Source organism: Pipistrellus hanaki (assembly GCF_964339955.1).
Source record: "Pipistrellus hanaki genome assembly, chromosome: 14".
Classification (NCBI taxonomy): domain Eukaryota; kingdom Metazoa; phylum Chordata; class Mammalia; order Chiroptera; family Vespertilionidae; genus Pipistrellus; species Pipistrellus hanaki.
Window position 1 is genome coordinate 5,067,387 of NC_140516.1, and position 12,003 is coordinate 5,079,389.

Here is a 12,003-nt window from a genome sequence, read left to right on the forward strand (position 1 = left end):
TTCTGGGCTGGGAAAAGTGCTGGCAAGACAGCTTCCTTTTACAATGGTTTTGTTCCTGCATCTCACTCCAGAGAAGGGGGGGGGGGGAAGAGGGGAGAGGGGAGAGGGGAGACAAGAAGAGGAGAGGGGAGAGAGGAGAGAGGAGAAAAGAGAGAAGAGAGGAGAGAGAAGAGAGAAGAGAGGAGAGAGGAGAGAAAAGAGAGGAGAGAGGAGACAGAAGAGAGGAGAGAGGAGACAGGAAAGAGGAGAGAGGAGAGAGGAGAGGAAGAAGGGAGAGCTGCATTTGGAAATAACGCAAGGGATGTGGTCACATGTGTGGCCAAGCACGGTAACACGTGGGCCACCTCCCATGAAGGCCCTGAACAATGGTTTGAGCGCCAAGCCTGAGACCTGGCGTTCTGTTTCCGTTGAGTTCTCTGGGAAAGGAAGCTCTGGGAATTCGCATTCCTAAGTTTGCAGAAAAACACCCATTTAAAAGTACAGCCAGGAGGGAGCAGAGCCCCACCCTGCAAGCTGGGCGTCCAGGGGCAGGTCGGCAGCTGGCTTTCTCCCAGACAATTACAACAGCGTGTGCACCGAGCTGTTTTTACACTGGGAACCGGCTGGCTCTGATCGCACCTCCTGGCTGATTGTGGCTGCGGGACTGAGGCGGCGGCTGCTGCCCACCAGGTCACCTGCTAAGGACAGCCTGCCCCTGTTCTGCAGCTGCGGGGCACCCTGTGCCGCCCACACGGGCACGGTGTGCACTGCCAGGGCCTCCGCCATTCACCTGGCCTGCCCTGGGCCTAAGGGACCAGATGTTCCTGGGTGAAGGCCCAGCTTTATGTTGACAGCGGGAAGGTCTTTCATCCATTTTCTGGCAAACATCCCAAGCAGGTAGCATATGGTTGTTACCAGGGGAAAAACAAGCTGTTTTCAATGCCTATTTGTTCTGGACAAACCACCCTGTTTTTCCCGAGTCCACTTGCTATGTTGCAATCATGTGGATTTCATCCTGTTTGTTATTTTCCCTGGTTCCTGAGCCCGGCCTTCTGAAGGAGAGGACACGCTCTCACCAGCATCTTCACTTCACCTTTGGGTACACTCATTCCCTGAGGCACCGGTTAGTGAAGGGCGTCTGAGAAACACCGTCAGGTCTGCGGAGAGAGGGATATGGAGCCTCCCCACAAAACAGCAGGAAACCCGAGCCTGCAGTGGCGGGGCACAGGGGCTGACGGAGGCGGTTTTCCAGTGGCCCCTGCAGAGTAAGGGTGGCATCGATGGGAAGGTGTGTGCAGCCCTCAGACGACAGGAGTGTCCATTTCCCTCCTCCTGCGCCAGTGGCTTTTGTTAGCCCAGGTATTCAGAAGTTACTTCTGATAATGTCTATTTTAAAAGTGACACTTATCTAGACAAGCATTAAATTAAATATCGTAAGAAGTGCAAAAAGCACCCTCAGTCTCTTGTCGGTGGAATGGGGTTCTTTCACGGACTCGCAAGGAAAGCGTTCTGGAAACCGCGTGTAGGAGGTGGTGACGTGCAGACTTAGTGTGGCGCCAGATGCAAAATCAAAGAACTGCCCTGGGTTCCAAATGCCTCATCTGTCCCGCCATACAGAAAATCCAAGCTTGCTTTTCAGGCCCAGAAATAGGGCCAGTGTCCGGAGATTGTACAATATGCCATCCTGCTACTGCAGTGTGCCAGGCCAGAGCGGCGGCCAGGGCCGCATGATAACTATGGAGAGAGAACGCAGGAACCAACAGGCCAGCACTGTTACCCAGCAAGATAGAGAGCTTTGCTAAGCTGGGATTATATTATCTTGGCCTTGGAGAAGGACCATGCATCCTTTCAAACTAACCAATCAACTTCCCAATCTTTGCTGGGCTTGTATTGGATCCTCCCCCTAACCAATCCATTTCCTAGCTCTTATCCAATCCAATCCTTTCCCCAGGCGAGTCTGACAGGCCTCGAAGTGCCACCTTGGCTCCTCCTGCGCATGCCTCACAGTGGAAGCACCTCTCCTGAGTCATCCATCCTCATCTTGGCTTCTACTGCGCATGTGCCCAGCGGGGGAGGGGGGGATTTCTCCTGCTGCTTTTTTTTTTTTTTTTTAATATATTTTATTGATTTTGTACAGAGAGGAAGAGAGAGGGATAGAGAGTTAGAAACATCGATGAGAGAGAATCATCAATCAGCTGCCTCTTGCACACCCCCTACTGGGGATGTGCCCACAACCAAGGTACATGCCCTTGACCGGAATCGAACCCGGAACCTTTCAGCCCGCAGGCCGACGCTCTATCCATTGAGCCAAACCGGTCCCGGCTTGCTGCTTTTATTCCTCCCTTGGTAGTGACCAGTAACAACCGTCCTGCTTCCTTTCGGAATGAGAGGTCCGCCGAGGGAGTGTGAAGCTGCAGCTGCCTAGTGGAGCAAGCAGGCTGTGTCTGATTTGGCTTCCTAGTTTATTATGCTGAATAACATCTGATTCCTTTTGCTCCCTTCCTTTGTTAATATCTAGCTATGGCCCTGGCCAGCTGGCTCAGTTGGTTAGAGCATTTGCACACACACCAAAAAGGTTATGGGTTCAATTCCTTGCACTTATGAGGTGACCTATCGATGTTTCTTTGTCTCCCTTTCTCTCTTTAAAAATCATAAAGCGTATCCTCTGGTAAGGATTTTATATTTTATATAATATATATAAAAACAGGTGAGTATTTACTGAGGGCTCCTGCGCCTATGGCTCCCGGGCTGGCAGGTGTCTCCGGGCTGGAATGCCACACGCAGTTGTAACCGCTCAGGCTCAGCTTGGGCCTCCGCCCAGGGCCCTTCCTGGCTCGCTGCTCTCAGGGTGTCTCCCGCTGAGGGCGCCCTGACCTGCAGAGGACTGGGGCTCTGCCTTTGTCCCCCCAGGGCTGAGCAGAGGCCTCTCACAAGACGTCACTCACTCATTGCTGAACTAAAGCTCTAGTTCCGGATGGCAGCTGTGCTAGACCCGAGGCTGTAAACGGGCCGGGGGGTGAAATGACCCGTTTGATTTCTTTTCTATCCTCGCCTCGTTCTTGCCGCCAATCCGCCTGAGCCCGTACCTGGAAGATTCCTGATGCTGAGAGTCTGTGATTCGGGATGACCCTACGTTCACCGGCCAGGTCACCCACAGACCCCACAACGATGACTCCTCCATGCGCTGCAGCCACCTCTGTCCTCAGGCCCCACACCCCTCCCCAGGGTATGCACAGAATGCAGGAGTTATGTCTGTGCAAGGGCACCGATGGGGCTCGGATCTAGATCATCTGCCAAGTTCAGCTGCGCCCTCTCCGGGTAAGAGTCTCAGGAATACAGCAGGGGGGTAGGTGATACACACAAGCAAAAAGGAGGCGTGGCCCTGACCCCTCCAGCTCAGGGGAGCACACCTTTATTAGCACCTTGGAAACTGTGCTGCTGCAGGAAGCAGACAGCAAACTGGCAGCCTGGCTGCTCCCCCGCTCTGCTCCTGTGGGCGCAGCCGGAGCCGCTGCCCAGGCAGAGGGGGTATCCGCTGCCTGCATGTGGAGGCCTCGCTGGTTCTTCCCCTGAAGTGTGCCACCCACCGGCAGCGGGAAGAAACTGGGTCTTTAGCTTTTGACAAATACCATGACTGACATCAAGTGTTGCATAGTTTTGCAAAAGACTTCTTATTCCTTCCAGAAATTCTCCATCGGCTGACAAACCCAAACGGCTCAGTGTCTGGGCCCAATGAATTCAAAGCCCTTTCTCCTCAGGCTGACATTTCTCCTCAACACACGCCTGTGAGGGAAGTGCTTTGCGTGGAGGCTGCAGCCAGAGAGGGACAGTGTGGCGGGGCCTGGGCACTGCCTTCTCCAGCCGCTGACGGCAGCCCCTGGGCCCTGGGCTCTCCCACAAGGGGCCGTACACCCAACGCCACGGGGCCGCCTCCTCCACTGGACCAGACCGGCGTGGCTCTGCGGTGAGCTCCCCAGAAGGATTCCTGCAGGTCTTGCTGAGGAAGGTTAGAGTCAGTGCTGCAGAGAGAGGCCAGGAGCTCGTGGTCTCGTTCCTGTCCGGCCTCTGCCTCCGGGGTGCCGGGCTGTGCGAGGCTCAGGGACTGACACCGGATGTTTGGGGGCGGGAGCCAGGGACGCCATGGTGAAGTGGTGCCAGGAGCGGGCACCTTCCCCCCCCCGCAGGCAGCCCGCCTCCCGGGCAGCGCTCCTGAGCGCAGCACAAGGTGGCTCCCGTGGAGGCAGAGGGCGGGCTGGGCCTGCGGGGCTGTGCCAGCTCCAGGGCTCGGGCAGGAACCGCTCTCCTTAGCAGGAGATGTGGCGTGAACGGGACCAGCCAGCCCATCCATGACGTGGCAGGGCTCAGCGCCAGGGCTGCTCAATGCCCAGAGCAAACTTCCACGCAGCTCCCACCAAACCAGCAGGAAGCCCCACCAGCGAGTTCCTGCTGCTCAGGCCAGTGCCCGGGTCCTGCGAGTGCTCACGGGGAGATAAGAACCAGGGACATGGGGCTCGTGGTACTCAGGCGGGTAGACAGGTTCGGGTTCCTCCGGAGGGGCCGCGGGTCAGGGCGCGCTCGCAGGCACTGGGCGTGCGTTGGCTGCTGGTGGCTTCGGCAGAGGCGGGCCCTGGCTGGCTACTGGGCCTCCACCAGCTGCTCCAGGCGCTGCTGCATCGTCAGGCGCAGGGCTTGGAACCTGGAGGGAGACACAGCCACCAGACTCACCGACACTGCGCGGGACGGGGCGGGGGAGGGGGGCGGAGTGAGGGAGCCGCACATGCCTGGGCCAGGAGATTAGGGTCCCTGACTGCTGATCAGTGCCACCGCCTGCCTTCTGCCACGGAGGGAATAGCCAGGCGGACACACTGTGGGACCACAGGCTGCCAGAGGCAGGCACAGGGCTGCACACACTGCCAAGTCTCACAGCCACGTGCTGCCATTTCCATGGCAAAGACTGTCCAGTGTGGACAGGCGCGTGCTGGAGTGGACAGAGCACAGAGCCAGGATCAGAGCCCTGGGTTCAGGCCTGTGTCCTCCCTGCACCCTGAGCAGACTGCCCAGGTGGCCCCCCATCCTCTTCAGGTCCCAAATCCCACAGTGAGCCCGCTGACTGCCCACGCAGGGCCCAGCGCACAGAGGGACGTGTGGGGGAGAGAGGTGGAGGGGGCGTGGCTTCCACGGGTCATTCAGCCAGAATCCTAGCCAGTCCTCATCGTCAGGCCCCTCCCCCCACTTCCCTTTCTAAGAGGGACTCTGACCCCGGCCCTGGCATGGCACCTTGCACGTGTCCTTTCCACGCTTGGCTCTGCAGAGGGCCATGTAACCTGGCTCACCTCACACAGCTGGGCCCAGTAGCTTCCCCAGGAGCTGCCAGGTGAACTGGTTCTCTGCACCTGAGGTACAACCACCGCCCCTGTCGGCAGGCGCAGACTCCGCTGCACGAAAGCCCCGGGCAGAGCAGGCCCTCTCCGCGGCTCCCCCAGAGCCGGGTCAGCAGCAGAACCCCAGCCCTGGTCCTGGCCCACCCATGCCCCTGCCGGACTCTGCTGCCGGGTTTTCAGCAGCTTGCGTCCCTCCCCTCTGGTGGGGTGCTGGATGGGGGACTGGGCTTCCTCCTGCTATTTTGGCAAGTTGCCACCCAACTTGGTATCAACGCCAAGCAGAGGGCCAGAGGGCCGGGCTGGAAAACCAGGGTTGGCAGGCTTCCCTGAGCCGTGCGAGGGCACCTGGCATGTCTGGAGGAGAGAGCTCTCCCTCCAGAGCCTGGAGGATAGAGCCCTGCCCTGGATGCTCTACCGTGCAGGCTTGCCTGATGGACAGGCCCCACGACTGGCCCTTTAAGTGCTGCTTACTTCATGGTCAGTTTGATTATTTCTCTTTGCTCCTCTTCTTTTAATTTTTCAATAAAACTGTCCAGCACCGGCATTTCAAACTTAATGTACTGAGCAACCTAGAAAATCCAAGAACATTTTAATGTGCTTTACATTAGACGCCAAACACATTTTCTTTGCCTCCTGGTTTCCACCGGCCCAACTCAGCAACGCCTCACGCCCGGGGAGGCGGCTGCCCTCTCCCGCCCCCAACACTGTTCCGTGTGCTCCGGTTGGGCTGCGGCCGAGGAAGAGCATTCGAGGTGAGCAGAGGCACACGGGTGCAGGGGGGACACACTGTCTCACGGTGGCAGGACACTGTGCCGGCCGTGGACTCAGACGCCTGTCCACAGGCCCAGCCAGGCCCTCGCTCAGAAACCCTTGTGCGGACGGACCTCTAGCGCAGTGATTCTCAACCTTCCTGATGCCGCGGCCCTTCAGCACAGCTCCTCGTGTGGTGGTGACCCCCAATCACAAAACTATTTTCGTTGCTACTTCATAACTGTAATTGTGCTACTGTTAGGAATCATAATGCAAGTATCTGTGTTTTCCGATGGTCTTAGGTTCTACCGGGGGTCCATGAGGTCCGAAAGGTCGCGAGCCACAGGTTGGGAGCCGCTGCTGTAGAGCCTAAGACCATTGGAAAACACGGATACTTACATTACGACTCCTAACAGTAGCACAATTACAGCTATGAAGTAGCAACGAAAATAGTTTTGTGGTTGGGGGTCACCACCACACGAGGAGCTGTGCTGAAGGGCCGCGGCACCAGGAAGGTGGAGCACCACAGCGTTGCAATGACAACAGTCACTGCCATGAAGGAAAAGGCTCCACCTGCGGGCGGGAAAGCCCGGGCAGTGGCTTCCTGGAACCAGCTTCTCCCTCGGAGCCGGCCCACGGAGCTGGCGGGGGCACAGAGGGGTGGGGGCGGGGGCAGGAGCCATCATCGCCCTTGCCAGGAGCCCTTGGGGACAGCCGTGCGGTCCCCGGAGACCACGTCCGAGAGGGCTGCGGCCACGGACAGCCGGAGCCCGAGAGTCCCCGCCGTCCGCCTGCCCCCCTCAGGAGCAGCCTCCCAGCCCCGGCCCCACTCACGTCGTGGGGAACCTCCTCGCCCAGGTCGGCCTCCATCAGGAAGATCCTGGCGATCTTCTCACTGGGCCCGTGCAGGATCCTGGAAATCAGCGGGTACTCAGAGTCTTTGAGTTTTGTCCGCTCTGGAAGGAAAGGCGGTTTACAGAGCTCAGGGGCATGAGGCCCGCCTTGTTCCCGGCCAGGGCCAGGATGGACAGCGGCTGTCAGGGCCGCGGGGCCCTCCTCCAGGCCTGGCTGAGACGATGGCCCTGGTGGTGTGTGGCCACGTCCTTCACAGAGGCCCACGTGGACAGGGACCGTCCGGGGGTGGGGGGAAAGCGGTCCCCGGAGGCTGGGCCCACAGTTGCCTCCCGGGGCCGGGCAGGGGCTCGGCCGCTGCACTGCTCAGGGCTGAGGGCTCCACTCCAGCTCACAGACCCTCCCAGTAAGTGGGCTAGGATGGTGGCTTCCTACGGGGTGTGTGGTTCTCAAAGGGACAGGTGTGCCCTGGCCGGGCTGGGAGAGGCATTCGGGGTGCAGGCACAGTGGGTCCCAAGGGCAGGAGGGCACACAAGCCAGCACAGCCCTGGGAGAGGACCGTGGTCGGGAGCCTGCCTTTTGTTCTTGTGATCTGGGGCCAAGGCCGACACTCACCCCCCGACTCGTGAACCACGTAGAGTGCGAACTCGCTGGGGCTGTTCTCCACCTGCAGCGGCAGAGACAGAGGTCAGACCCGGCATCCAAGACCAGGGACAGGGGCACTCCTGCAGCACCCACACCCCCGGTGCCACACACACAAATCCCCCTGGCAGCACCCACACCCCTGGTGCCACACACACAAATCCCCGGACCACCAGCCCCCCGTCTCTGCCTCGAACCCCAGAGCCCAGCGCCGCAGAGAGAACCCTGCCAGGCCTTCCACCAGGGCCACAGACAACACCCCGCCTCACCCCCCCCAACGCCCCCCCCCGTCACCCACCCCCAACGCCCCCGTCACCCACCCCCGTCACCCACCCCCAACTCCCCCCCCCGTCACCCACCCCCGATGCAGCAGCAGCTGGGAGGCCACCGGCTGGGGACGCGGACTTACCCGGAACTTGCTGAGCAGCAGGCTGAGCACCTGCAGGGTGGTCATGGTGCTGTTGACCCTCACGTTGGTCACGGACCCGTATGCAGGCGTAAACACGGAGGTCTGCACAGGGAGGGGGAGGTCAGGGCCGGGCTGGGGCCGAGGCTGGCACGCTCAGGGCGGGCACACCATCAGCCTGTGCTGCGGGCGCGGAGCAGCAGACGAACGGGGCTCTGACCTCACACAGACCCATGGGCAGGCTGTGCCCGGACCTCGCGGTGACAGCTCACGTCTCGCTGAGAAAGATGCCCGCAATGCTGCCAGGGCAGCCTCTGCTCCGGCACTCAGTGGGCCGAGGAAACCCACAAGGGATGGGGGCCCGTCTCTCCCTCCTCTTTCTGCCCATCAATGACCAGGTGTTTGCCGATCCCCAGGCAGAGAGTTCTCAGTCTGCCCACGCCTCTCCACTCTCCCATGGGTGCCAGCTTCCCCCATTCCCCTCCAGGCTCCGCCCTTCGGATTCCCCCCCAGACCGGTGCCCAGGAATAACCTTCCCAAACCCTGGCCACCAAGCGTGCTCTGAACCAGCCCTGCTTCCCCGCCTGGCACCGGGGCCTCCCGTGCACCCCGCTCCTGGTGCCCCACTCCCCACATTCCGATGGGCACATTCTCTGCCTGCCCTCGCTCAGCTCTCCTCGGCTGGCGGCGGGGACTCAGTGTCCCCGGCTGGTCCCCAGTCCCAGGGCCAGACCCGGCCTGGACTTGCCTTCTCTAGGAGAAGACGTGGAATGACTGGTGACACAGAGGCCAGCCTCGCCTTCTGTTCCCAGTGAGCACGGAATGACTAGAAGAGCCAGGCCCCGTCACGGAGAAGAAGACTGAAGAACGCCGGAACCTTAGGAGGATTTACTACACGTGGTGCTCATGGTAACTAAGCCGTTCCCAATCCCCCTTAAGCTCAGTCCTGGGCTCGTCACTCCTCCAGGAAACTGTCCTCTCAAGCCCTGGGCTCTCCTGGGCGGAGCACAGACACTGCAGCCGCTGTCACTCAGCACTCGCTGTGGTCCTAGCGGGAGCGTGGGGGGTGGGGGTGGGGGGCGCTGGGAGGTCCCGACAGCAAAGCAGGGTCCTGTCGGCTTGCCTTGCTGACGGCTTCATCCTGAAGGCCAGCCCACCCCAGCGCGGCCTGAATGGCTCCGGGCAGGCCTCGCCGGGGCTGCTCTGCAGATCTGACCCCGGACCTCCTCCCGCTCCCGCCGGCCTGGGCTGCTGCTTGGACTGGAAGCGCCTGCTCCGTTCCCAGGGTGCTAGGATGGGCCTGCTTCAGGACCCTCCAGCCAGGCCGCACCCAAACCGCCACCCGTGCCCCCTGCAGCACCAGCCAGCGTCTCCTCTCGCCACCCAGTTGCTTACGGAGTGATGTCACTTCCTGAGCCGGGGGCAGTACATGCTGGGACAGGGCTGCATGCTGGAACCTGGGGCAGTGCGTGTTCCCTGACACGGCCGTGTGCCTGGCGCGCCTCGGCCTCGCTGACTCACTCCCCCGGCACAGTGCCAGCGAGGGGCATGGTACCCAGGAGACCGAGCCCAGATGAACCCGAGAACACCGCCTCGCTGAGCCCGGCACACACCAAAGACAGGTGTTTTACAGAACTCAGGGGCATGTGTGAGCACGATGGACCGTGTTTGTGGTGAAGGAAACGCAGGCTTCAGGGTCCTGAGCTGATGGGACTACGGGCTTGCCCTGGCCGTGCTTCTCCACCCTGCACGCCACCCGCTCAGGAAGGTGGGGAGGGAGCTCTGGCATGGCCACCCCGGGCTGGCGGGTGGCAGGCCCCGGGTTCGGCGGGTGCTTGGGGCTGGGTCCGGGTCGGCGCCAGGCCCCGGGCAGAGGCGAGGCGGGAGGTACCTTGTGGTTGTAGAAGTGCCCGTTGATGGAGAAGCGGTGCCGCCGGGTCCTCTGGGTCTCCTCGGGGCCGCGGCAGCGGGGCCTCCGCTGGACCACACAGGCCGCGTCGCTCTTGGTTCGCATCAGCTGCGGGGTCTCCTCGCCCTCCTCCAGGGGCCCTGCGGCTGGAAGGGATGCAGGGTCAGGCCCCGGTGAGCACCGGGGACAGGGCACCGCGGAGGCCGCAGATCTGCTGGACGCTGCCCCAGTGTGGAGGCGGGTCCTGGCAGGAAGGTCACCTGTGTGACCACATCACATGCTGGGTATTGGGGGGAGGGCATGGAGGACGGGGGGCAGTTATGGACCTATGTGTGAGGACAAGGCCCCGGGCCTGCACGGCCAGGAGGGCTCCAGGCCATCTGTGAACTGTCCCCTCCTCCTGGAACACTGCCTGGCGAGGGGCCGGTCACTAAGGAGCCAAGTCCCCGCTCCCTCCTGCCCAGTGAGGAGTCACTGAGGACCCCGTATTGCTCCCGAGGACCAGGGGGGGCCTCGCTCCTCCTCGGAGCTGCTCTGAGGCGGGGGCACGGCCAAGCCCCTCCCCCCAGGCTGAGCTCAGGGATCTGGGAGCGGCCGGCTTACCTGAGCGGCTGTGGGCACTCTCAGGCCTGGGCTCCGGGGGCTGCGGGCCGGGCTGCGGGGCAGGGCCCCCCTGCAGAAGCGGCTCCTTTCTGGAAAAACACGAGCACAATGCAGCATAGGAGTGGCCATGAGGGGCCGCTTGCACGGATGGCACACAGGCCAGACGCCTGGCAGGCCGAGTAGAGGCTGGGATTTCACTCCAGAGTCAGCGGAAATATTGAGAGAAAAGCACAATATGGCCACGTGTCTGCTGGGCTGAGGGGGACTGTTCTGAGGCCCGTGGCTCTGCTTCGCCACATGCAGGACACGGGACACCCCGGTGCTCTGTGCCCCGGGCCCGGGGGCTCGGGCATCCCGCAGGCCTGGAGGGGGCCGGGCGGGGCAACCTGGCCTCCGGGCCCGAGAGGAACAGGCGTGACGGCAACTAGCCCCCGGACTGCGCGTGGATGAGCTTCGTGCTGCAGCCTGAGCTGCTCGGATTTGCTTCACGGGACTGCCCTCCACCCCCGTGGGCGGGCCAGCAGGTCAACGTGCTGAGGGTCCTCGCAGCAGCGCCTTGATTTGAGTATTTGAAGGGGGAAAGGATGATATTAAATGTTGATAAATTTATAAACATAAATCCTGACGTTGGAAGTCAAAGCAGAGCAGGAGGAGTGAAATCTGTGCGCCTTTAGGACAGACCCAGAGCTGCTGAGAAATGCCTGTTTGCAGAGACCGGGTGGCTCGTGTGGATGTGTGAGGAGCAGGGCTGGAGGGGGGACGCTGGGGCATTTTCCAGGAGGACAGCGCCTCTGGGGGCGAGGCCGCCGGGCCGGGGAGGCTGCGGGCTGACGCCTCGGGAGGAGACAGGGCTGAGCCCGGACTGTGTGCCCCCTACAGGAGGCCCGGGACCCCCACCAACACCCCAAACCCACGGAGGCCACCCAGCCCCCGAGCGGCACTCACAGGCGGCAGCCGGGCTGCCCGGCGTCCAGGCGGCCGAGGAGGGGCGCCGGCTCCCGGTCGTCCTGCATCTGGAGGCGGATGGGCCGCCGCAGCCCCCAGGCGATGGTGAGGAGCCCCTCGATGACCAGCGCCCCTTCCTCCTGTGGGACCGCACCGTCAGCCTCTGCCCGGGAGCCCTCGGAGTCACCGCCCGCCTCCCCCTGCCCCCAGGACCCAGCCCTTCGGACACGGGACTCCCCGGACACTCGAACCCCAAACACGCACCCTCCCTCTTGGGGACCTCCCTGGGGGAAGGGGCACGGTGGGGGACAGGGTGGCTGAGACGGGTGTCCCCTGGGACCCCAGCCGCTGTCCACACAGCAGCCGGGAAGCTCGGTTTGGGAGCCGCGGCCGCACCATCTCGTGCCTGGCGCGGCCCAGTCACCATGGGAAGCACCCCATCTGGGAAGCAGTAAAAGCAGGACCTGGGCGCTGCCCTTGGTCCCAGACCAGGGTGGGCACTGCCACCTTGGCGCAGGCTTACGTAGCAGCCTCGG

At 62.0% G+C, this 12,003-nt stretch overlaps 1 protein-coding gene across 4 annotated transcripts in view; it reads right to left on the minus strand.

Annotated features, from left to right (window-relative positions):
- Positions 1 to 465: 465 nt before the first annotated feature.
- Positions 466 to 12,003, minus strand: part of RASSF4 (Ras association domain family member 4) — a 29,314-nt gene continuing 17,776 nt past the window's right edge. The window contains exons 4-11 of one of the 4 annotated variants that reach the window (XM_084904750.1): positions 11,468 to 11,607; positions 10,523 to 10,611; positions 9,902 to 10,065; positions 8,014 to 8,115; positions 7,578 to 7,629; positions 6,945 to 7,066; positions 5,832 to 5,929; positions 466 to 4,675 (exon numbers count right to left, since the gene is read on the minus strand). In XM_084904750.1, coding sequence (XP_084760876.1) covers positions 4,615 to 4,675; positions 5,832 to 5,929; positions 6,945 to 7,066; positions 7,578 to 7,629; positions 8,014 to 8,115; positions 9,902 to 10,065; positions 10,523 to 10,611; positions 11,468 to 11,607 — 828 coding nt within the window. In that variant the 3' untranslated portion in view covers positions 466 to 4,614. The remainder of the gene's footprint in view (positions 4,676 to 5,831; positions 5,930 to 6,944; positions 7,067 to 7,577; positions 7,630 to 8,013; positions 8,116 to 9,901; positions 10,066 to 10,522; positions 10,612 to 11,467; positions 11,608 to 12,003) is intronic. The other 3 variants (XM_084904749.1, XM_084904751.1, XM_084904752.1) reach the window with 3 other exon arrangements.